Source organism: Ruditapes philippinarum, unplaced genomic scaffold (genome assembly GCF_026571515.1).
Source record: "Ruditapes philippinarum isolate M1 unplaced genomic scaffold, ASM2657151v2 ctg1103_1_1_1_1, whole genome shotgun sequence".
Taxonomy (NCBI): domain Eukaryota; kingdom Metazoa; phylum Mollusca; class Bivalvia; order Venerida; family Veneridae; genus Ruditapes; species Ruditapes philippinarum.
Window position 1 is genome coordinate 117,606 of NW_026858865.1, and position 25,943 is coordinate 143,548.

At 32.0% G+C, this 25,943-nt stretch overlaps 3 protein-coding genes across 3 annotated transcripts in view; 1 reads left to right on the top strand and 2 right to left on the bottom strand.

Annotated features, from left to right (window-relative positions):
* The window catches only part of LOC132754525 (protein strawberry notch homolog 1-like), a 40,574-nt gene extending 26,071 nt beyond the window's left edge, over positions 1–14,503 (top strand). The window contains exons 22-28 of the mRNA XM_060745167.1: positions 1,344–1,490; positions 2,105–2,199; positions 2,922–3,014; positions 3,509–3,658; positions 6,030–6,106; positions 8,201–8,391; positions 8,705–14,503. Coding sequence (XP_060601150.1) covers positions 1,344–1,490; positions 2,105–2,199; positions 2,922–3,014; positions 3,509–3,658; positions 6,030–6,106; positions 8,201–8,391; positions 8,705–8,913 — 962 coding nt within the window. The 3' untranslated portion in view covers positions 8,914–14,503. The remainder of the gene's footprint in view (positions 1–1,343; positions 1,491–2,104; positions 2,200–2,921; positions 3,015–3,508; positions 3,659–6,029; positions 6,107–8,200; positions 8,392–8,704) is intronic.
* A 1,858-nt stretch (positions 14,504–16,361) lies between these two features.
* LOC132754520 (uncharacterized) lies at positions 16,362–18,709 on the bottom strand (the record flags this gene model as incomplete). Its single annotated transcript, XM_060745163.1, is given in 1 exon segment — positions 16,362–18,709. A coding segment is annotated over 1 exon segment (1,052 nt), but the record flags the coding sequence as incomplete, so codon positions are not given.
* A 615-nt stretch (positions 18,710–19,324) lies between these two features.
* LOC132754521 (monocarboxylate transporter 2-like) lies at positions 19,325–25,234 on the bottom strand. The gene is made up of 5 exons (XM_060745164.1): positions 23,559–25,234; positions 22,752–22,895; positions 21,857–22,000; positions 21,380–21,515; positions 19,325–19,901 (listed from the first exon to the last, which is right to left on the bottom strand). The coding sequence occupies exons 1-5, from the start codon at positions 23,644–23,646 to the stop codon at positions 19,340–19,342; spliced, it is 1,074 nt and encodes a 357-aa protein (XP_060601147.1). The 5' UTR covers positions 23,647–25,234; the 3' UTR covers positions 19,325–19,339.
* Positions 25,235–25,943: the final 709 nt, after the last annotated feature.

Below are 25,943 nucleotides of genomic sequence, written 5' to 3' on the forward strand. Positions count from 1 at the left end.
AAAAAATCTTCTTTTAAAGAACTGTAAGAGCTAGAGCTTAGATATTTTGCATGAAACATCTTCTAGTGAATGTCTACCAAGTTTGTTCAAATAAAAGCCCTGGGGTCAAAATTGGCCCCGCCCCAGGGGGTCATTGATTTTCCCTATATGCATATAGTAAAAACTTAAAAAATCTTCTTTTAAAGAACCAAAAGGGCTAGAGCTAAGATATTTGGCATGAAACATCTTCTAGTGAGTGTCTACCAAGTTTGTTCAAATAAAAGCCCTGGGGTCAAAATTGGCCCCGCCCCAGGGGGTCATTGATTTTCCCTATATGCATATAGTAAAAACTTAAAAAATCTTCTTTTAAAAAACTGTAAGAGCTAGAGCTTAGATATTTGGCATAAAACATCTTCTAGTGAATGTCTACCAAGTTTGTTCAAATAAAAACCCTGGGGTCAAAATTGGCCCCGCCCCAGGGGGGTCATTGATTTTCCCTAAATGCATATAGTAAAAACTTAAAAAATCTTCTTTTAAAGAACCTTAAGAGCTAGAGCTTAGATATTTGGCATGAAACATCTTCTAGTGAATGTCTATCAAGTTTGTTGAAATAAAAGCCCTTGGGTCAAAATTGGCCCCGCCCCAGGGGGTCATTGATTTTCCCTACATGCATATAGTAAAAACTTAAAAAATCTTCTTTTAAAGAACCCAAAGAGCTAGAGCTAAGATATTTGGCATGAACTATGTTCTAATGGGTGTCTACCAAGTATGTTCAAATAAAAGCCCTTGGGTCAAAACTGGCCCGCCCCGGGGGTCATTGATTTTCCTTATATGTGTATAGCAAAAACTTAAAAATCTTCTTTGAAAAAACCCAAATAGCTAGAGTTTAGATATTAAGCATAAAACATCTTTAAGTAAATATCTACAAAGTTTGTTCAAATAAAAGCCCGGGGGTCAAAACTGGCCCTGCCCCAGGGGTGTCATTGTTTTAACTATATGTGTATAGTAAAAACTTAAAAAATCTTCTTTTAAAAAACCCAATGAGCTAGAACTTAGATGTTTAGCATGAAACATCTTCTTATGGGTATTTACCAAGTTGGTTCAAATAAAAGCCCTTGGGTAAACATTGGCCCGGGGGGGGGGGGGCTATATATAGGTGAGCGACCTCAGGGCCATCATGGCCCTCTTGTTGGGTATTTAATGTGGTTCCAACCAAATTATTGGTAACCATTTCTTTTATATATTTAAATTAAACAATTGAAGGGGTTTCTCGGTAGCAAAATGTTTAAGTTTGTAACTTCAAATTAGTTGCTCTTTCAACACCTAATATATTGTTTATAACTTTTTAATTTTTTCACTTTCAGATTACAACAATATCAGCAAGTTTTTGAATCGTATCTTGGGATGTGAAGTGACGCTACAGAATGCCTTGTTTAAATATTTCTCAAGTTCCCTTACTGCAGTTATTCTGGAGGCTAAGAGAAGTGGTCGTTGGGACATGGGAATTATGGGTAAGATTATGTTTCTATTTGTCTTGTTTTATATATGTTGTGAACATCGTTTTACCCTTACGCTGCTGAATTTTTTATCCCAAGCAACAAAACGCCATCTTTTGTTATATTCATTTTCAGTTTATAGGGTGTATAAAATGAAAACTTGTTAAATCTTTGGTATAGATGTTATTCATTCGAGTTCCAGCATAAAATTTTTATTCGTCTAGCTGTCCAATATACTGTATATATTCTTTATTAATCATTTCAAGAGATTTGTGATTTTGGAAGAAGGAATGGTTTATGCTATGTCAAACACACTTGAGAATGTTTTGCTCAAATTTTTTTTTTATGTTTTATTACAATTAGATCCTTTGGTTTAAACATATTTATTAAGCCGATTGCAAAAGAGGTTCTTGCAACTTAAATTAATCACTTTTGAGTCTGCTTCCTGGAACCAACTATTACTGGTGTCGTATGAAAAACATGGTCGTGACCCAAGTAGGTCGCTGGTTTGAGAGGCAGACACCTTAACCACTAGACCGCTCCCCTTTAAATCCTTTATTCATGTAATGTCAAAGATGTCATTAAATAATGCTTTGTTTGCTGTTTTACATTCATTTTATAAATTATAGATCTTGGATCTGGTGGTGAGAGTGTGAAGAAGCTGGAAACAAGAATATTTGTGGGTAATACTGCAACTAATACAGCTAAAACTGAACTTGTCACCGTAAGTTTACCATCTCTTTAAAGTGTGTAAAGCTATATATAATGAACTATTTTTTTTTGTAAAATTTATAAACAGTAAAAGTATATATTTTTAATTATCTTCTTGTTGATTCTTGAAAGATTTGCAACAAAGAATATCTGTATTATTTAACACATATTGTCACCATAGTGCCATATGAGATAAACTCGTATTAAAGTTAGAAGGACATATTTCATTACTGCACTAAGGTGACGAATTATGAATATTGTATATGAACAGATCAAGATGTTCTTGAACAAAATATGTTTAAGTGATAGGTAGCGTTTTAAAGTTTAGCAGTTATTTCCTTAATGTGCCACTGTTTCTTCTGGAAATATAATTGATAAGTAACATATTTCTTTCATACAGGCATTTTGGAAGTTTTCTTTTTGAAAATTCAAATAATAATTTATACACTTTAAAGCCATTTTTAAACATCAACACCATTTATATTTTCTGTTAACAAACAAAGAATAGTCATGTTTATATGTATGCTTAAATGATCTTTACATTGCTCACAAGTACATATTTTTGCCCAGATAATTACGTATCGGCGAAAACTTTGTGAGGGACGATTTGTTGTTTAAGTTTTGGGAAAGACTTGTTTTAATGTATAATTTCTAGTAAAGCCAATTAGTTAGATATTTTAGTCCAAAAATTCAAACTTGGAAGTACATATACAGTATGTATTTTGTATATTACAGGTTTCAGTGGAGAGAGGAATGTCATTCCCATCAGCATATGATCTTTACCATAAATATACAGGTGTCAATGATGGGTTCTATCTCTCACTACAGGTAAATATTTCATAAGTATCTCATTTTATAATTGATGTATAGATAAAAGTAACATTTATCTTTTTGTCTCCTGTATCATATAATATTAACTGTCTTTTATATATAACTTGCCTTTTCGTTGCATGGTTAAAATTTCTTAGTCTGGCTTTTTTTCCCCACCCAAAATAATTGCTAACAAGCAATGTTACCCCGAGGTATATCCCCACCAGTAAAGCTGGAAAGTCACCATATGACCTTATCTGTGTTGATGCAACGTAAAACCCAACAAAGAAAAGAAAGAAAACCCGATATCTAAAGGCATTGATAAATAAAGTTTAATCTTTATTGAAAGTTGTCAGCTTTGTGCTCCTCTAAAGCAGTCCTATGTTTTAAATGCAACTATATCAAGCAAGATGTAGATTATCTTTTATAGGAATTAAAGTTGTAAGCTGTATAGTAAAGATATTTTTTAAACATTACAATGTTTTTATTGATTGACATTTTGTTATATTTAGGACCGATCAGTTCATAGATTTGCCATTGTAGCAGCATACCAAGGTGCATATAACAAAAAGAAGGAGAAACTATATACTATATACCGACCCAATACTGGTCTGCAACCACGCCAGGAAACTCTTGATGAAATCAAAAAGAAGTATAAAAAGGTATGATATTTTATAAATCTTCTTTTGAAGTTCTGCGTCTCTGTTGATGTTACATTTATACATTTAGTAATAAAGACTTGATAAATGGTATGACCCATTTGAAATGCTTCTAAGTTTATATAGACAATGGTTATATAGCAAATCTTTGGATTATTCTTGGCTATAGAACATCTTAAACTGTTTATAATGAAATAATGATACTGCTTATTTCCTGTCTATGATTAAATTGCGATTATTTCATAAATTTGAGGCAGCCTTGAGTATATATGATATAAACAACGTGATAGTCCAATGACAATCCATATTTATTTCTATATAAATATTGGAATTCATTATGATGTCTAGGTTTTGGTGACTTATAGGTCCATTGGGCTAGATGCTTTCAATACATCTAAATTACTGTATATTTGTAACATATTGCATATGTCACTATTTTTTTTTTATTATTAATTATGAGAATTTTTGTATCACATGTGCAGATCCATATTATATGTGTAATTTATTGTATATTGCTGTATTTATATTCATGAAAGATTCTGTATTTATTTGACAAAGTTTTTTATTCCCGCGTTAACGTCATGTTCTGTTTTTGCGAATAGTTAAACGGACGTTTCGTCATTTGTTATTTTATAAACGTCAATTTTTTGCTGAAGAAGACTAAACGTCGAAAGCTTAAGAAAAGCGTTTGTTTTTATTGAACTGATTATATATGTCCCTATAATAAATTTTATACTTAATTACTTACTTAAAACAAGATAGTGCAATGACAATTCATGTTACAAACATGATAGTCCAATGACAATCCATATTACAAATGATAGTCCAATGACCATGTTACAAACATGATAAATCAATGACAATCCATATTGCAAACATTATAGTCCAATGACAATCCATATAACAATATGATAGTCCAATGACAATCCATGTTACAAACATGATAAATCAATGACAATCCATATTACAAACATGATAATCCAATGACAATCCATATAACAATATGATAGTCCAATGACAATCCATATTACAAACATGATAAATCAATGACAATCCATATTACAAACATGATAGTCCAATGACAATCCATATTACAAACATGATAAATCAATGACAATCCATATAACAATATGATAGTCCAATGGCACTTCACGTTACCACATGATAGTTAAATGACAATCCATATTTATTACAACATGATAGTCCAATGACAATCCCTGTTACAAACATGATAGTCCAATGACAATTCATGTTACAAACATGATAAATCAATGACAATCCATATTACAAACATGATAATCCAATGACAATCCATGTTACAAATATTACACTATGATAATCCAATGACAATCCATATAACAATATGATAGTCCAATGACAATCCATATTACAAACATGATAAATCAATGACAATCCATATAACAATATGATAGTCCAATGACAATCCATGTTACAAACATGATAAATCAATGACAATCCATATAACAATATGATAGTCCAATGACAATCCATGTTATCAATGACAATCCATATTACAAACATGATAATCCAATGACAATCCATGTAACAACATGATAGTCCAATGACAATCCATATAACAATATGATAGTCCAATGACAATCCATGTTACAAACATGATAAATCAATGACTATCCATATTACAAACATGATAGTCCAATGACAATCCATATTACAAACATGATAAATCAATGACAATCCATATAACAATATGATAGTCCAATGGCAATCCATATTACAAACATGATAAATCAATGACAATCCATATTACAAACATGATAATCCAATGACAATCCATGTTACAAATATTACACTATGATAGTCCAATGACAATCCATATAACAATATGATAGTCCAATGACAATCCATGTTACAAACAAACAATGACTATCCATATTACAAACAAATCAATGACAATCCATGTTACAAACATGATAAATCAATGACAATCCATATTACAAATATTACACTATGATAGTCCAATGACATTCCATGTTACAATATGTTAGTCCAGTGACAGGGATTCTGTAATGAGCTGGCTTACAGAAAGCAAGTGGTTCTACTGTTGTGCCTAAAATATTGCAGCAAGACTCACTGGAGGTCTTCCTCCACTACTGAAGCTGGAAAGTCACATTATCTTCTTTACAGTGACATTGTCACTCAAAATCCAACAAGATAAACCAACAAAGAACGGACAGAGTATTATCTACTGATAAGAAGAGTGATAAAATGCTGGATACAGACTAAATTGCTTACCTCTCAAATAATCCAAAATTAAATATTGTCATTAAAAATGTCTGAATCCTTGAGCACATAAAGAAGGTAACACGTAAATATATTATTTGTTGTTTTTCAGGTTTTACCTGATGAGGCTCAGAGGTACTGGGAAGAACAGTACAACTTCTCTGCCACTATGTGTAGCCATGCCTACTGGTAAGGTTTTAAAATCTCCTTTTATGTTATCACCAACATGTTCTGTCTTTAGTTACTGAAACCAACTTAAACAAACATGATAACACTCTTAATATATAAATTAATTTGTATGTCTTTCACTGAGAATAAAACTGATTTTTTTTTTAAGTAGGGAGAGACCTCCTTGGCTGAGTGGTTCATGTAACCCCTCTCAACTGTGAGTTCTGATCCTGACAGGGACTTTGGATTCTTTCATGTGTGGAAGTTATCCAGCTACCCTACAGTAGGTTGGTGGTTCTACTAAGGTGTCTGCTTGTGCCTGAAATAATTCATGATCTGAAAATTGGAGGTCTTCCATCACTGGTAAAACATGAAATTCACTGTATGACTGTTACGGTATTGGTGCGACTTAAAATAAAAAACAAGCTATAGACCTACCGTACTCCATGAAGCAAAAATGTAAGAGCTTGTACATCAACCAGGAATGCAATATATCATTTGTACCAGATTTTAATAAGAAATGTTAGCTATTAATCTGTGCTAAAGACTTGTCCTGTAACATTCTACTGCCTGTTTAATGTATATTATTATTAGGATAGTAGAATGTTCATAAAGTCAGATTTGCTGTAGATTGCTAACACATTGTAGTGTTTAAAATTACTAATATAGTGTATTGCTTATAGGAGATGACATAGCTTGCAACTTTTAGAATGATATTGAGAGCTGTACAACTTTCTTATTGCGACGGACGCGCCCTCAGGCGCGTTCAGAGCTAAGTCATCTACATGGGATTTCGTCTGCTACACTCGCGCAAAGTGTCCTCAACCGATTAACAGCCCAAGAAAAAGTACATGAATTTGATCCTTTAAAACTCCCATACTATGTCGGGATATCTTAAAATCTTCCATATTTAGCCTTTTCAATTTCAAATTAAGTTATCCAAGTTAAAATATGGACGTATATGATTGATAAAAACGTTGTAGTCCCGTAGTATTATTGCGCAATTATGCAAATTACTGCCGAAACGATTTACCGCTGTCGAAAAAGTAGGACAACAAATTATACTATAATAAAGGTGTAAGCTCTGAGTTCCAAGAAATTATTAGTAGGAAATAAATATTTCTACATTATACAAAACATTATTATTAAACAAATCAAAAGTTTTTTTGGACTCTAGAATAACTCGCGCATTAATAAAAGAAGAACTATTTTCGTGACTCATACCGCGGGTTTAGCTGAATATTCAGCAGTTATTAATAAATTAGATACATTTTCTAGGTCACGATATCAGTTAACCTTCGCTATTCTAAAAATAGATTCTGCTTTACCTGTGCTGATTTTCGGACAGTAGGGAGTACACATTATACATGTTATAAACCAGCGGATACTTACTTTGTTCACATGCAATACTTTTAGAAATTCTATACAATTGTAAGAAGCAAACAAGTTGAAAATGTAATTAAGTGTGAAAATGAAAAGGACAACTAAACACTATAGTGCTTTTAAAAAAAATTGTGACATTTAGATTAAAATAAAAACGATGTGCTCTGGCCCTTGCAAATAAAAAAAATCTAAAAAATACGGTGACTATTAATTGCTGATGATTTTAACCAAAAATATTTTTAATGAGACGTACATATCCAAAAGAAATAAAAATACAAATGACTTATATTTTATTGTCTATATGCCCACTATGTTAAAACACGAAGCAATTCTAAATAACTTTCTCACATGTATAATCACGGATTTATCCGTGGTATAATGTATTATGCTTGAAGTCTATTTGCATGGTTTTATTTTAGAAATATGTCGTTGAAAGTTTTTTTTCCATTTACATATCATTTCTTGGAATAAATCGATAATGACACTGATTTACAAGTTTGACCAGGGTTTTAGGCATATATTTCATTCTGCTTGAAAGTAGAAAATCTGGATTATATCAGATTGGGACACAAAATATATTGCTCCTTGTATGGAACAAATTTTCTCTGTTATATATTTTGTGTTTTATTTTTTATTTTTTCTAAAAAAACCCTAAATGTCTCCCCGGTTGCATGTCCGTCGCATTCAGTGCTGCAGCACTTTGATATATTTGGATTGTTTTATTTCTGTCAGGCGTGGAAGTTGTAAAAAGGTCAGCGTAGGTTTACCATGTGAGATTGGTTTGAGAACCAGGACATATTACGTACTGAGTGGATCGGTTCTCAGCGTGTGGAACAAGGTAGAGATGGTTCTCGGCTCACAACAAGTTCAGACAAAGATGCAGATCATACGTTTACGTACTGATGATAACCAGAGAATCGTTGGTAAGTCATCTTGATGTTTCTGTTCCATCTCAAGAAAGTATTGTGTCCCGTCCGTAACTTTGTCATTTATGAATGGATTTGAAATAATTTTGAATAAATGTAAAGCGTATCGAGATGATATGTTACCCCCAAAGTCCAAGATCTATAGCTGGAAAGTCAAGGTCACATTTTGATAGTAAATCTATTATGTGTGATAAAAATATGAGTGTTTACTTACAGATATAGGATATTTTTTTTCATGATGTATTGAATGAATGTAAAAATGAGTATATTGTCAAAGCATAAAGTAAACATCTTTGTCTGTTAATTGCAGGGAGTTTGATCCCAACAAATGCGGTGGATCCATTGAGCAATGTGCTGTCACAGGAATGCAGTAAGACTTACACCGAGAAACATGCAGGTGAACACCAGCGACCCAAACCAAAGGAGGAATCTACTGCCACAAACAGTATAGGTGCTAAATCTAGTCAAAGTGAACAAAAGCCTGCACAGGCTGTGTACAGTATGCCTGTGTTTGTCTGATAGTATAGTTAATGCATCCTGATGTGTCATTAAAACTATAGTTGTTGCATGTTGATGTGACAGGACATACACAGATACTACTTGTGTGTGGATACGTACGAGACAGATCCTGAATTTGGTTTATGTTTATGAAACATGTTGACAGGGTGTCACAGATTACCTGCAAGGAAGATCAGAGGAAAAATAATGTGAAAGTGTTATAATGCTACTGTTATGATATGAGAATTACTTCAGCCGAATTATGTAAATGTGAGGGGGCGTTTTTATCATCAAAACTATGGTTTGTGTATTTCTAAATGTTAGATACATCTTTTATTGTTACATTTACTTAATGAGATGCAAATATATGATGTATTGAAGTGTGTTGATATGAAGTAGATGGATTGTTATTTTGTTTGCTTGTTGGACACAAACAAGATGTTGCATATTGTTTGAAATATCATGGAGGTGGTTTATTTGACTACGGTGTTGTATGCTAGTGTCATATATTGTACAAAGTCGTTCAGATTATGTTAAAGTGACTGTTTTTATAGATGATCATAAATGATCATGGATGATGTATATTTTAAATAATAAATACATCTTTTATTGTTACATCTACTGCACTATATCTACTAGTCTATAGCTAGTAGATATTATTATATGGCAACATTGATCTGTATATATAATAAGTGGACATTTTACTACATCCTTCCTTATGCAAATATGCCATTAACAGTAATTCCTGTATGTTAATTGTAGTAATAGTAATTAGGAATCCAATTAATTCTCCATGATATTTGTACAGCTCAAGTCTGGCTTATAGATAAGTGGATTTGACTTGGACAAAATGGTGTCTGAATTGAACATTGTCAATACTCTTACATTCATATGAAAACTGAAATAAGCATTATTAGAAATAGCAGATTATAGGGAGTGAGTAATTCTAAACTCATCTAAATAAATATTCTTGCATGCAATTTTTTTATATTTTCTAAAACTCATTAGTTAGATAGGTTTTATATAGAAGATTCATTAAATGAATTTCTGTTAGATTAAGGTCAGTATTATAATGAGAAATATTATATCGTTTAAAATGTTGCATTATTTGGCAGTTACATGTAATATAAAATTTAAATTTCATGCAAAATGTATAGGAAGTTGTCCATATTTTTTCTTGTTTTATAGTTGTACAAGCAGCTGAAACAGTCAACATTTCTGCAGTTTATTCTCATTTAAGCCATACTGTTTTCAGAATTCTAGGTAGTTTATACTAGATTATAGGTGGATTTGATGTGTTACTAAGTCTGTTAAAATTTTGTTCGTAGGAGAAATACAGCTAGAAAGATTAACAAAAGGGTATTGTAATCTAGAATGAGTCAGATTTGGCTCATACTTTTGAGTTTCAAAGGTAATACACTTGAAATAGTTTGGAGTATGAGCAAGTGAATTTAAGAAATAATGAAGAAAAAAGTCTGGTCACTTTTCCGATAGTAATTTACACATGTGTAATAGATCAGAGTAAATGTAAGATAATGTTAGGTATCACATACCCGTGCCGCTTTTGCAACTCCGTAAAAATGGTAGTGCACGACTTTGCTTATATTTTGACGTGAAGTCATCTGTGTTATACAAACATAACGTAAAGAGGTGCTTAATTATAGCGTTACTCTGTAGGTGCGTCAGTAACACAAGAGGATTATTTTCACTGTAAACAGTCCTTATGTTGGTTATGTGATTAATAGAATATTATATTGGTGTAGATTCATTACATACTTTAATTGAACTTGTTGAATGAAATAATATTATGCTTGCCAGAGGCTTGCATGATATAAATTTATACAACTTGTTCAATAAATTCAGTATTGAATCTACACTCATTTAATATCTCTTATATGTAACACATTAACAGTAGTAGAAGTGCTTCCTACGTTTTCTATATATATACATATATATATATAATGCATGCCCATTTAGCACTGTAAATTGCATCTGAAATTGAATGCTTGTTATGATGGTCTGACATGCCTATAAACACTAGTTAAATTCCTAATTAGAAATATTAATTGTGTAATAATGTCAGTTACAGCAGTTGGAATTGATCACTTATTTTTGTATAATTTTTATATAATTGTTGTATCCCAATGGCATTTTCTTCTTTGTGATTTTGCTGTATAGAAGAATTCCAAGTTTGTATAGAGTAAAATTGTTATATAAAATACCTGATTGTTTGTATATGGTAATTAGTTGTTGCTACAGTTACAGAATAGTTACTTGGTCATTTGTTTATATTTGTTAACTTTTGTTTCACTACAACTTTTCCTCTGAAGGTAAATTTGATTGTACGGTCAATACATTTTATTTTTTTACCCTCTCTTAATTCATGTAGGAGTTTCAAACTATCATACCTGTAATTAGTTGCCAAGTAACTGGGATTTGAAAAGGTCATATATTGGGGGTGGGGGAATTATTCATTGATAAGGTGCTTGAATTTGACACTAAAAATTCCATTTGCTACCTTAATACAAATATTAGTTCATTCTGTTCCATCTAAGATATCAATATTTTGTAAAAAAAAAAAAAAATATATATATATATGTTTTTGTCTCACATCTCTCAACTTTTATTGGAAAGGTTGTATGTGTAAATGAATTGTAAGCACCTGTTTTTTTCCTCATCACATCAATTAGAAATGTTGCTATTAATCATCAACATGATAAAGCAGTTATACTGTTTATAGTTTTCAGTGTTTTCCCACAAGTGTTAATTTTTTTTTTTCATTTTTTTTTCTATGTATGTTGAAAAAAATATCCTATTTTGTATAGTGTTACACATAAAAAAATATGAAATGTTGTATTCCATGATTTTTGCCTTAAAGGACATAGTTATTCTTGATGTACAGAATGATTTACCAAAGTCTTTCATTTGTAAGAATAAATGGTGGATTCCCCCTGTATAGTAGACATGCTGTGATTTGTGAACATGAAATTGTAAAGTTTATCTGTAATGACTAGTAAGGTTTTACTTTGAAAGTTCCCAGCATCTGACTAGTCAAAAACTTGTACAAAATAATCAATTTGATTGAAATTAGTATGAAACTGAGAATTGAGAAAAAGTGATGTTACATGTATAAGAGAGGCTGCAAAAATGCCATGGTAAAATATATGGCAAAAGAGCCATTTACCTAAATCTGATTAAACATTGTTAAAACTTACTTCAGAATTATTTTTTTAAAGATGTTAAAATGAATTAACTTTGTTTTTCTTTGAAACTTAGAACCACTGTTTTCCTATAAATTAAGTTGTTAACCCTTGATTCTTTATTGTAGAAAATTTCCAAATATGATAACATTGTGACTTTCACATTACACTTGTTGAATGTACTTTCATCCATTTTTCTCCTACTGTTTTTCATATTGGAATACCCCCCAAAAATGTCTTTTAGGTGCTACTTTGTAGTGTATTCAAAAACATTAAAACAATTAACTTGACAAGAATTAAGAGAGTGAATGTATTCCTGTGTCAAATCACTAATCACAATGTTTGACAAAGGTAATACTTCGATCCTTGATAAAGTCAATCTAATTATTTGTTTAATATTTTAATAATGCACGCACACCATTCCAGTTCTTACAGTATTATAAGTAATCAAGTTATTTCTTAAATCATAATATACACAGTGCTATGGTTATCTAGTCATGAAAATTTTCTTCTTTAATTTTTTAACTGAAATTTTTGGATATTCCAACCAAAAGGCAGGCCCTCAACAAGAAGCCCTCATTTGATTTTCTTTAAAATTACCAAAGACCTCTGGATAAGTGGGTACAAGTCCCACTATTAGAAATACATAAGTGACTTCTTGTAAACAAAACTTCAATTTATTTTGACAAGTCTATTATAATGTTATTTGGAAAATAAATTAAAAAGCAGCTTATTTTGTGCCCATTTCTGTGTTTGTGCTCTATGATTTAAAATGCCAGTTGTTTGTAATTTGGGAGTGTTCTTGTTTTAACATTGAGTTAAATAGTTTTGTTATGTACAGTTTAGTATTCTAATGTTGTATAAACATTATATTGTAAATTTTTTATATTTTGTTATTTTATGTTGTGACAATAGATGGAAGGTCTGATTTCAAAAAATAAAAAGTCCAATTACTAACTTGTATAAATTAAATGAGCCGCGTCATGACAAAACCAAGATAATGGGTATGCGACCAGCATGGATCCAGACCAGCCTGCGCATCCGCGCAGTCTGATCAGGATCCATGCTGTTCACTATCAGTTTCTCTACTTGTAATAGAGTTGGTAAGCGTACAGCATGGATCCTGATCAGACTGCGCGGATGCGCAGGCTGGTCTAGATCCATGCTGGTCGCAAACCTGCTATGTTGGTTTTGTCGTGACGCGGCTCAAATTATCTTTGTCTAAGCACAATTGAAAGCCATTGGTGCCTTGTGGTAACTAAATTAGAAGGGTTTTTTAATTCATTTTAAGGAAGGAAAATTAGCTGAGTGAAGTATATAAATATCATTGTTATGTTTGTAATATAATGATTTTAAATTTTTTCTTTATTTTGAAAATTTATAATTTGAACCTTACCCTGCAGGATAAGCCTTTGCCACCGGTGTATAGTCGTGTCAACTTGCAAAACAATGCAGTCTGACCAGGCTGTAAACTGTTGGCTGACAAACTTGATATACCCAAAACTCATAATGGACAGTTCCAAAAATGGAAGCTGGACAAGTCCATTTAAGTATTTTAACAGGTTAAACTATTTGACTGCTACCAGCCATAATAACTTGTTTATGCTATGCCAAGCTAGCACTTCAGCATCATCACAAATTTTACCATTTAAACATTGAATTTCATTAAATATTCGAAACTTATTTAATATTTATGGAAAGTTTCATATTCATGGCTGGGCAAGTTCATTTAAAAACAGTTAAAGATTTAAAGATGAAAGTGTTAATTTTAGATAGGGTAGTACACTACAGTCAGATTATTATAGCATTGCTTATTTCTTATTAAAAAAAAAACAAATATGCTTTATGTACATGCAAGTATCAACAATTAGTATCAACAATTTCACATGGAGCTTAATACTTCACACTCAAAATTTGTTTTTCTGCATTTCACTTTTGGATAATATAATTACATATTCAAGAAAAATAGCATTACTAAGTTTTTCTGTATTTTGCCATGTTAATTTTATCAAATGTCTAGCATGTTGTTTTTTTTGTTGATTTTTTTTATGACTTACAGTTTCAAATAAGACTCGTATAAACTTTTGAATATTTTGTTATGGTTAATAGCTTCATATTTATCTGTTTGCTGTTTCTATTTTTTTTTTTGCATGGAAGGATGGTTTGATTCTTAGCCCAGAAATACTGTATACTTTATTTTCCAAAGAGAAATCTGTTATTTCCGAGACTGTTCTTTTTTTCCAAGAGATACAGTTTATTCCCCATGTGAGGCTGTTTTCAGAGTGGCTGTTTTTGTTTGTGTTTACCATTTACCATGTGATAATTTTATTTATTGTATGAGTCCTATTTAAAGTGTTGATTAAAAGTTGGGAACAGATGCAAAATGATGAGAAATAAAATTACAAACTGAAGTGTGTTAATTGTTTATCTGCAAGATTTACTGCCTACACAGGAACCTGTCTGAACATCATTAACATTTTTACATAGACTTGTTATTTCCCCAGAAAATTTGCAATTTTATGTTGGAAGGTATAATTTACCAAAATATTCATATTGACCTAAATTGCTTGTATATGTGGAGATTATATTTTAACAAGAATGTCTTACTTGGCCCATTATAAATATTTTTAAAGCGGTTTTCACTTTAAAACACTGAAAGAGTTTTCAGGTAATAAACCAGACAGGCTATATTTTGAATTTTGAACTTAAAAAAATTCCTTATGAGCGTTGTATGTCCATAAACAAAACAAAAAAAATACAGATTTGACAGATATTTTATTAGCTACAGTTGCACAAGCAATACTTCTTTGGTTCATATTTTATTCAAATGTATAACTGAAACCTTTTTGATAGTGTTTTGAGCTTTGTCCATTTCCAAATCGTAACATAGGGCGAATAATAAATGCTTTGAACTAGTAAGGGTTGCTAGTCGTATGCGTTCAAACCCCATCAGGGGCAAGCCTGTACTCTTGGCTTCCAACACAATTGAACCAAAATAACTTCATAAAGTCACCTTAATTTGATGTGAACAATAGCAAAGAAGGAACATAAAATCTAACTAATTTTAAGTTGTATGGTTTTATACAAGCACTATGATGAAGTACAACTAATTGGCAAAAATGCTTTAAATATTCTTTTTTATTTTATAATCAATTATTTTAGAAATAATATATCCCAAATAGTAATTTTATTACTTAATAAAATTACTGTTAATTTGGGTTCAACCTGAGTGATATAATGGTGCACATCCAAATGTCAAACAGTGATTTAATTAAGTGATAAAATAACTATTGGGGACATATTATTTCAATACCAAAATGACATCAAGAAGTAAATGCTGCCATATCTGATATCAAGCTTAACTTTGCCTGATTTGTTTCCATACTTTTTTCAGCATGTCGCATTTTAATGAGTCACTCACATGTCTATATACACTAGATGGTCAGCAGTGATTTTATTGTACATGTTGTATACAAATTTTAAAAGTCCACTGTTTTAATTTCTTTTGTATCACATAGGCAATAAAAAATACCAGATTTGACTAAGTGCTTTAAAAGACTTTCAGTAAATCTAAAATAAACTATTTCATTATACAGTATATTACTCACACTTTCAATCCTTCAATGTTCAATAGGGGAAAATGTAGGTTGTTCAAGAAGAATTGATTTCTTTGGTTGTGACTATTGATAACTTAATTAAAAGAAAGATATGGCATTAATTTAATTGCTTACTTTTTGAAGTAACCAACCCAATGTCTGGTTCAATAAAAGTTAGTATTTTCATCAATGTTATATCAACATAATAAGACCTTATGAAGCAATAAATTTTAAGTAGTAGGATTATATCCTCAACATGCCTTTTCCAATGTCGACACAGGTCTGAATATCTGACCTATTACCAATGGCTTCTGCAAACTAGTGGTACTTATCTATCCATGACTATTAAGTCTAAATATCAAGCATTTAGTTAAACCAAACATCTTAACATTTTTGTGATACAGACTTTTCCTGCTTTGAAGTTGAAATAAAACTAAACACTGGGATTTGAAACTTTTATTCTTATAGTACTAACTAAAAAGACTCTAATTGACACCAGTAACAGCCAAACATTTGCCTCCAGTACAACTGCCAAACAAATCTTTGTTTTTCTGTTTTATTATATTTTTGTGGGGGAAGGTGGGTTAATATGGAACCAGTGCAGCACCAGTGCAGCAGAGGTCATATGGCAGCTTTACTGATAGAGGAAGACTTCAGTGCATTATATAAGGCACACACATGCACCCGAGTAGAACCACTGAGGTTCCATTAGCTAGCTGGATAGCCTGCTCACATGATTTAATCACAGGTCCCTGGCAGGATTCAAACCAACAGAGGTGAGGGGGGAAGTCAACCACCTTCACCACTTTGCCAAGAATACCCTACAGTTAAGCCTATGTACATGTATTTATCCATTCTAAAATGAATGTTTTGTGTATTTGAAAACTATAAGGTATACAGAATGTATAAAATATTGTTAAATACCTCAAAATGCAATAATTCCCAGGGCTTGAAAAGCTACTTGTGTAAACTAAAAGTAACTAAACATGCAAATTTTTGCATTAGTGCTGAGATCGACAAGTATGGTATGTGAAATAGAAAATAATGAATGCTTTTAATGTTTTTTTTAAATTGTTTATTGAACATTAAACAAGTATCAAACAATATAACTGATCATGTTCTTTATTACCTTTAGTGAACTTATATACCTATGATAAAAAGTAAGTGTTGCACACTTGCAAAACTTCAAAAAGATAATCTTATAAATCAGGAAGAATAGACTTGTGAAAGCTTCATTGTATGTAAATAATACTGATATTAATCACCATTATTCTCTCTCCAACTCAACTTGATTACAGCAACATTAAAATAATTACTTGATTGAAAACTTAATAAATATATAAAGAAAATTACAAGCTGATAATTTAACAGTCTGAAAGATCACAAGATACATCAGTGTGGAAGAGTATTCCAATCTAGGATGTATTTCCTATTTATGATAAGTTAGCATTAAACTAAAATGTTTGATTATTATAATTTGATATATAATCTTGATCATGAAAAGCTACCCAGAATGAATTTGTTTTTTCACAATAAGCAATGTTATTGTTTATTCTGTTAACATTCAGTACCTGGTGACCCTCAGTTAAATCCTCTGACAACTTAAAAATATTGTTATAACCACAAACATACACTTTCCCTGCTTTATCTATTGTCATTCCAAATACATCTTTAAGTTGTTCATGTTTGTAGACTGCTAAAACAGTTCCATCCATTGACAGTCTAGTTACATTCCCATTTCCATAGCTTGAAACATACATATAATTACAATTTTTATCAAGGATAACATAATAAGGACCAGGAAACAACTTCTCTTCAAACCTTTGTAGAACATTACCATCTAGATCTAGCATTCTAACTGAACAAGGATCTCCAATACATGAAATTATCAATTTGTTGTTGTGATAAACTATGCCATAGCATGCACAATCAACTGGCACAGTTCTTGCTTTGGATAATGTGATCAAGTCTAACCCAAGCAACATGTCAGGTGAAGGAAACAGATAGTTTTAGAATGTGGAATTGTTACAGCTAACTGATCACTGCTTATTTTTGTCACATCCCATGGACGATCAGAGTCTTTTTTTTTTCCAACTGAGAGTTCTGTTATAACTTTCTCTTGTTCAATATCAATAAGTTTTACAGTTGAGTTATAGTTGTCAACAGCAGCAAGATGAATTGGGGAAAGAAAGCAAATTCCAGTGATATTACATGTAACATTGTCTTTAGTTTTAACACTGATGTATGTAGAGGGATTTTGTTTATACCATTCATTTAGGCTGCAAAACAAATACCAGTGTTTCACATTGTCCAAGTGTAATATTTTATAAGTCCATATTGTCACTTTGATACATATGACCAACAGACTCTTTGCAAGGTCATATCCAACAGAAAGGTAGGAATCTACCCATGAATTCATCCTCAACATTGACAAAGGAACAAAGGTAATAATAAGGAAAAGTATATAAACCATGTTTACTTTTATCCCCAACACTGCAAGCAGTAGAATAACAAATAGAAGGAAATATTTCCAAGAACTTAGAAATTCTTTTAGAATTTGACATGCCATTCTGAGTTCTAAAATAACGCGAACAGTTAATGCTGTAAACTCATTTGTAAATTTTTGCTCCTTTCCCATCCTTAATGATCCCAATGGTCTTTCCCTGCAGTTTTCAATAGGATAATAAGTGTAATCATTGACACTAACACCATATTTAAGGTTTTCTAACTTAATTTCTACCTTGTCAACTTCATGATAAGCCTCCTTTGCTTTAATAAAAAGCTTACATCTTTGTTGAGCTTTTTTCATATTGCATAAATCTGTTTCCATGGAAATTAGTTTATCATTAACAGTATCAGCTTCATTTAACTTCTCCTGAAGCTTTGCTCTGTCATCAGCATGGATTTTTGATGTGGTACTGTTTATTTCTTCTGCAAAATGATCAAATTGTAATATCATATTTTCTCTTTGCCTTTCTAATGTCCTAGCTGCACCAGACCTTAATAATTCTGTATGTTTTTTTGTTTTTTTCATTATTTGATAAATACATGTAAGTGCTGCATTAATAACATATTTTGTTGATGTTCTTTTAGAAACAAATTTGAATAAATATGTAAAAGCTAAGATATTTTTCTGTTTGTTTAAAACTACATGATTGTACACGCACTTATTCTGCAAAATATAACTCTTATCTAGGTTTTACACTTTTAAATGTGACCAGAATGATCATCTCTAGGATATTTGACTGTCCATAATTATGCAAAGTACAAAAATCCACCTTGCTAAAAAATTCTAAGTTTAATTTCCGTGTAACATTTCAATGTCTAACTAAATTTCCGCCTAAAAGAAACAACAAAGTCAGAAAAACTCCCTTAGCATTTTACAGCAAAATAATGCAAGTTCTATTTTCTGCCTAGTGAGTACAATATTCCACCTATGGAATAAAATATTCCGCCTAACTAACACGGAAAAAAAAAACCTGCTTTTTTTTCAGGTTAACAAATTTTTTTTCCTGCTAAGACATGAGCAGAATACGCCTTATGTTAGACGGATCTTTTTGTAAAATTCCATGTCCGCCTAGTGCTAGCAGGAAAAATAGAAAAAAATGCATTTTCAGGGCGGATTCCGTGTAAATTCCAGGCGGAATTTGGCTAACATTTTCGTACGGGCAGCATATATCCCAAGAAAAAAAAACTGTCGAAGAAAGGTGCAATGAAACTAAACACAGACGCAATGAGCATGCTAAAGAGAAAAATATGTTTTCTTTTCATGATGTTTCGATCAGCTATTAAGCCAAATGCAATTCTTGCAAAAACCTCGCACCCTCCCATTATTGTCACTCCGTACACTGCATGCGTAGTGTCATATCCAACATCTTTGATATGGGCAGGTATCATTATGAGGTTATTTCCATACCCGTTCATACAAAGTACAAAACTAACGCAATACATTGAAAATCTTGGATTTCTGAATAGGGAAAAGCGAAAATCCAATCCGTAACAATTGGTCAACGTGTCCTTAGATTTCTGTTTATCAATGCCTTTCTTCAATAACAGTTCTTGATCTTTCCTTGAACCTGTTGATTCTTGAGATTCTTTTTCTTTCAATAAAAGCTTAGGTTGTTTGAAGACACATGCAGCTACGCAGACATTCAACAAAATGCCGCCAATTACCCAGAATGCCCCATGTAAGCCGTATTTCTTAATTAAGAAACTGAAATAAATAGGGATATGTTAATTTCCGGACAATATAAACTCAATTTATTTCTATAGCATTTGAGTTGAGAAATAGAAAATACCAGGGTTGTTCAAATATGAATGCAACTAGGCTAATATCTAGCTTGTAACTACGAACTATGTACATGTATATCGCATAGATGGTTGTGTAAACTCTCAATTAATTACAATACATGTGTAAATCAGTTCAGTCTAGCTTTGACAATAGCTCGATTTTGTCTATCTACTCGTGTATATTAAAACTAAAATGTTTGGGTTTAGGTCTCCTTTCACTGACCAAATACAGTCCTATATCTAGAACCGCTGTATTCTTGGTATACAGGCAAAGTACATATTTAATGAACTAGGTTGTGTTTATGGGAATAATGGACTTTATAATGTGTCACACGGTGGTGTATGAAATTTAAAAGTGGTGTGGATTCAGTAAAAGATGCACCTTATGGACGCCGTCCAAAAACTGCAACTTCGCCAAAAATGGTTGAAAAAGTAAAGGATTTGATTGCTACTGATGCAAGATTTACAACTAGGCATAAAGCTAAATGCGTTGGTATGTCTGTAGGAGCCGCTCATACAATTCTCAGACGTGACTTAAAAATGAGAAGGATAAAAGCCAGATGGATACCCCATCTCCTTACAAAAGTGCCAAAACTTGCTCGGATAAGAATCTCCAAACAATTGTTAAACAGTTCTCTAAATACAACAATCGATCTTTCACAAATATCATCACTGGTGTTCACTTTAATTTATGAGCCCAAGCGAAAGATACATAACAAAATATGGGCAACCAAAGGAAGTCAAATACCTTGCACAGCAAAACGCACAATGAGCGCCAAAAAAGGTCATGTGTGTAATTTACTTTACCAATCAAGGTCCTGCAATTCAAATTGCCACACCAAAGGGTAAATCTGTAAATGCCAAGTTTTACAAAGGCAAGGTTCTTCGTAAATTAAGAAATATTTCAAAAACCGTCGACCAGCAACCTGGTCTCCGTGGTGTAAGGTTGTTGCATGACAAAGCGGTCATTTTACGAGAATATCTGAAACAGGAAAAGGTTTTCGAGCATCCTCATGGATCTTGTCTTGTCACATTTTTCTATTTCCGAGGCTCAGAAAACACCTTGCTGGAAGAAAATATCAAACGCGAAAAAATCTCGGTTTGGTTTTTTTCCAGTGTCTGAACAGTATACCTCGAAAAGATTATGAAATTGGATTAAAAGACTAAAACTTGGTATATCACACGGTGGTGAGTATTTTGAAGGACTGAGATAATTGTTTTAGCACTGTTTGTTGAGCGCTTCTGAAAATTGACCCAGTTGCATTCATATTTGAACACCCCTCGTATAAAGTTGAATGAAATTTTGGGAACCTATTTCAAATCTTATGATACTACCCTGTAAACTAATTAATTAAGTAATATGACAGGGACAGTACATGTAAAATTTCAAAAGACAACAACCTATAAATAGCAGGATATGTCAACGCCCCTATTCCACTCCCAGAAACGACAATTCCGTTAGCAAGTGCTCTGTGCTTCTTGAAGTAATAACTGATGATAGTTGAACAGGGTGAAAACGACAAACCATATCCAAGACCTATACGAAAAATATTACAATGTTCAGGTTATTATATCTTTTGCGGTCTTTTATTCTGATAAGCAAATAACTCACTAAATAAAGATAATATAAAGAGAATATTGTTATTGTCGAATCATTCGAGTAGCTTGTGGAGTTATTTCCTTTTTTTTTTTTTGTAATCTGAATACAAAAGAAGTTGAGTATTCTTATAGTTTAAAGTCATTTTACCACAAAAACACTTACAGAAGTATTTAGCTCAAAAGACGCTTTGTTTTCTGATAGGTGCTACATTTTACAAATAACCAGTCAAAACTTGTAGTTCAGATAATACTGGTGGTCGAAATGATTTCATTTCTAACCTGCGCACCCTCCCATGGTCAGGTACATGATTTCCATCTTTGGCACAAATCCCGACAGAAAATATCCCAGACACAAAAGTAAACCGCCAGCAAATGCCACACGTCGGAATGAAAATTTTCGACTGAACGAGTTGGCTACTGGAGCTGTGGATGGAGATAAAATTAGAAACTTAAAGGTCACCGAATACATAGTTTATTTAGTTGTTCTGAAAAAGATTGATATAAATGAGGATTTTGATTTGTTTTGCAATACCTTAAACTATCTATTTAAGTAATGTTGTTAAACAATAAGCCATCCACACGCAATATAGATTAATGTCAAGATTATCTAATTAATCATTGCAGTAGGGTCTTTCAAATAGATTGACAGACCCTGGTTGCCGGATAGAAGAATTTTAAAACATTTAGTCAATGTGGACTGACATTTTATCTTTATGACAGGAGTGAGAAGTTGATAGATACACAGAGAACTACATATTTAATTAAGTTATATTGTGGAAAAAATAAGAAGCCCTCTAAAAGAAGCAATGTAGATTAATGTCAAGATTATCGAATTATTTATGGCAACAGGGTCTTTCCAATAGATTAAAATACCCAGATTGCAGAACATATCAAAACATTTAATAACTGAATGAAGTTCCTGTGAACTGACATTTATCTTTGTGACACAAGTGTTTAGTAGATATATACACAGAAAACTCCTTTCAATTGCAGTCAGAGCAGAAATATAATATATTACATTGATATATGCGCGAGTTACGGCATTGTATACAAAGTGGTTAAGTCAATCAGATTTCGAGAATCTTATACGTAGATTTTTATCATATATTTTTATAAATCTATATATAGATACTGGGAGATTTTACCTGATAGTTAGACAATTACATATACTCACATAACCCTAATAATAGTAGAAGAACCATGCTCCCTATCCAAGCTGTATTACCAGATCCTGTGCCATAATAAGACACCATTTCTGTATACAATATACCATAAGCCTTGATAGTTCCAATAACAAGAGAATACATCATGAAACATCCTGTAATGAAAAGTTTCTTTGTTTAATACATTTATTAACTTCTTTTCCATTTAAAGGGGAATCCACTGAGGTTGCTTTGGACATAACGGGACTGGTAATAATCTTCCAAGATAAATGCTGCATTTGATGTAGGTCTAGTTTAATAGCTATGTGCAAAAGTTGAGATAATTCACTCACTCCGTTTTGTTTTTCAGAATAACTATTCTATTTGAGAAAAATGAGCAACATTTAAAAGCGCTTTTACTCAAATCGGGCTAAGAATATCACAAGCATACAATATGTAATTCATTTCTCAGTATATTTCTTAATTATCTGTTACATATCTTTCTGTTATAAGTGTCCGGCTGATCTATGTAAGAAATTCGAATTTTATAGTTTTAGCCTTTTGGACCTCAGTGAATTGCCTTTTTACAATATATTGAGAATGGTTCCTTATCTGCACAAGACAAAAACTAAATATCATATTTAAAACAAGTAAACAAAATTTGCACGACGACAACAACAATAACATCAAAGAAAATAAATAATAATAATAATAAAACAATCTAGTCCTCTGATAAACACAGAAGATGATATACATTTTGAAAAAGTATAAAACATTCGAGTAGGTTGGAACTGGTCAACCTATTATATACCTTGCCGCCATTACTGATATAGAAATACCTGCTAAGATAACCCAAGCATATCCGTGGTCCACATCTGGGTCAACGTTATCACCATCGGTTTGTTTCTCGTCTTTCTGTACTGCCATGTCTTTACTTAATATCTTTTTAGCTATCGCTATTTGTAATGTCTAAGCTCAACATTTTTTCAACCTTGAAAAAGAACAAATAATTTCACTTTGCAGTATGTTATCCAAACGGTATATCTGTTAATTCATATGACAGCCTAATTGGAACAAGAATATCGCTTCAAGCGCAATGGATGCTCCCAGAATCTGCATATCTGTCAATGTACTCAATGTGCATAAGTCAATAAAGAAAGAGCAAAAGCATAAAATATATAATGTTTGCACCAGTGACGTGACTCCACCCCCTTAGTGATCCCTAATTCCACCCAAAGTTAGAGGTCAACCTAATGTATTAATATACCACTAAAACAGCACATAATAAATAAAGGTTGCACGGGCAAAAGTCTAGTAAACTTGACCTTGACCCAGTGATCACATATAGTACCAACCAACTTGCTGAATGAAAACGACACCATTTAATAAATTTGTATATAGCACTGGTGTTCCTGACCTTACTGTCCGGCTGTTCCATTACCTCACAAAAAGTAGTGGGCCACCCAAAGTTTCTTCTTACTCCATACGATAGACATTAGTAAATAAACCTAAGTAGCAATTTGCTAATTAGTAATAAAAACACTACTGCTGGGTATTTGTGATAATAGATCGAGTATTTTAAGAAACAAAACAAATGATTGTTTTTCATAAAGTCTTATGCAATAATAAATCTCTGTTTAAATATATTTATTTGTCAAAAGATAAGCTTACTTACACACTTTGATACACCTACATTTCTTTGCTCATTTTGGTCGTCTCTGATTTTTTTATATTTCTGTTCCATTGCCTTCTTTATGACCTTCGATTTATTTTCCGTTTATTTATCTCTAATTAATTATTGCATTTAACTGTTAAAGGCCCGTTGTGCTCCAGATCTTTTTCTATTTATTTCAACAAAAGCATTTAATTTCAGTGCCCTGTTAAAGTTTCAAAAAATTTATAATGGCCAATTACCTGAACCATTGTTTGTCTCATTCGCTTTTAGCAGTAAGTATACAGTTTCGGTGATTTAGTATTTTGTAAAGAAGTCAACTTATTGCTTTGTTTACGTTTTACCTCTTTAGAAACAAATACTTTGACATTGAGCGCTACTTTCTTCATGTGATAAGCATCCAATATGCTCTTAAATTTTAAAACTCATGTTTGCTATTTCTTAAAGGACTAAAATATTCATTTCTGAGGCATAATTGTCCTTTAAACTAAACATTTTACACACAATTTAAGGCTTTGAGCATTAAAACTTCATTCTAAAACACTTAAACCAAGGACAAATTATGATCTAAATCTAAGTACAGCGTGACTCACAATTGAAAGGAAATTATAAAGACAGCGTATTTAACAATAAAACGGAAAGAAATATTGCATGAATTTTGAGTCCAGCATGTTTATCCTTTTTCTACAAATGTGTTCTTTATCTTTGTTGTTAAAAAGAAATAAAAACATATAAAACATAGATTAAATTAGTCATAAATTGAATCACATATTTATATACATATTTAAAAGTATTCATTTGAAAAAGATCAATTCTATCAAGGACAGAACTGCGTGTTATATATGTCTTTATTATGGAACGCCTGGACTGTCTTATGTTAAGAATGAATTATATACCTGGTTAAATGTGTTTCTGTTGAGTCCGAGATACAAAATGCTGGGTGGAAATCATAATGTGCTCAGTTATTGAAGTGCTATGTTGTGTGCTGACTGTATTTTATTCTGTCAAATCAATGTATTATCGGGTGCATAAGTCGTTATGTTCAGTTCTTAAAACAAACAGGCATGTGGAAACACAATTATGTTGAGTTAAAAAGATATGTTGTAGGGTGTTACAGTTATTATGTTCGGTTATAATAATATGCTGTTTTGTGCTCTTCTCATCATGTTCAACCATGAAAATAAACAGTTGAGTGGTACTATCATTTTGTTTGGTTGAGGCAGTGTATTATTGAGTGATACTTTTATTATTTTCAGTTGCAATGACATGCTGTTGGGTGCTTTTTTCCTTCTGTTCAGTCGTGAAATAGAACTGTTAAATGGTACAATCATTATCTTAAATGGTACTATCATTATCTTGTGCGCTGATTATATCTTCTTCAGTCAAGTCAATGTGTTGTTCGGTGCAAAGGTCGTTATGTTCAGTTTTTTTTTTGGTACTATCATTATGTTCAGTTCAGATGATATACTGTTCAGTGCAGAGGTCATTATGTTCAATAGTGAACACAAAACTGTTGTGTGATACAACCATTATGTTGGGTTCATTCGGATAT

What these genes read in the sequence shown, in the direction of transcription:
- LOC132754521 (XM_060745164.1), bottom strand. Translation starts at nt 23,646, where the DNA reads ATGGCAGTACAGAAAGACGAGAAACAAACCGATGGTGATAACGTTGAC. An exon ending in TGCTTGGGTTATCTTAGCAG is followed by an intron (nt 22,896 to 23,558) that starts GTATTTCTATAT and finishes TTTTCATTACAG; the next exon opens with GATGTTTCATGATGTATTCT. An exon ending in GACCATGGGAGGGTGCGCAG is followed by an intron (nt 21,516 to 21,856) that starts GTTAGAAATGAA and finishes TTTTTCGTATAG; the next exon opens with GTCTTGGATATGGTTTGTCG.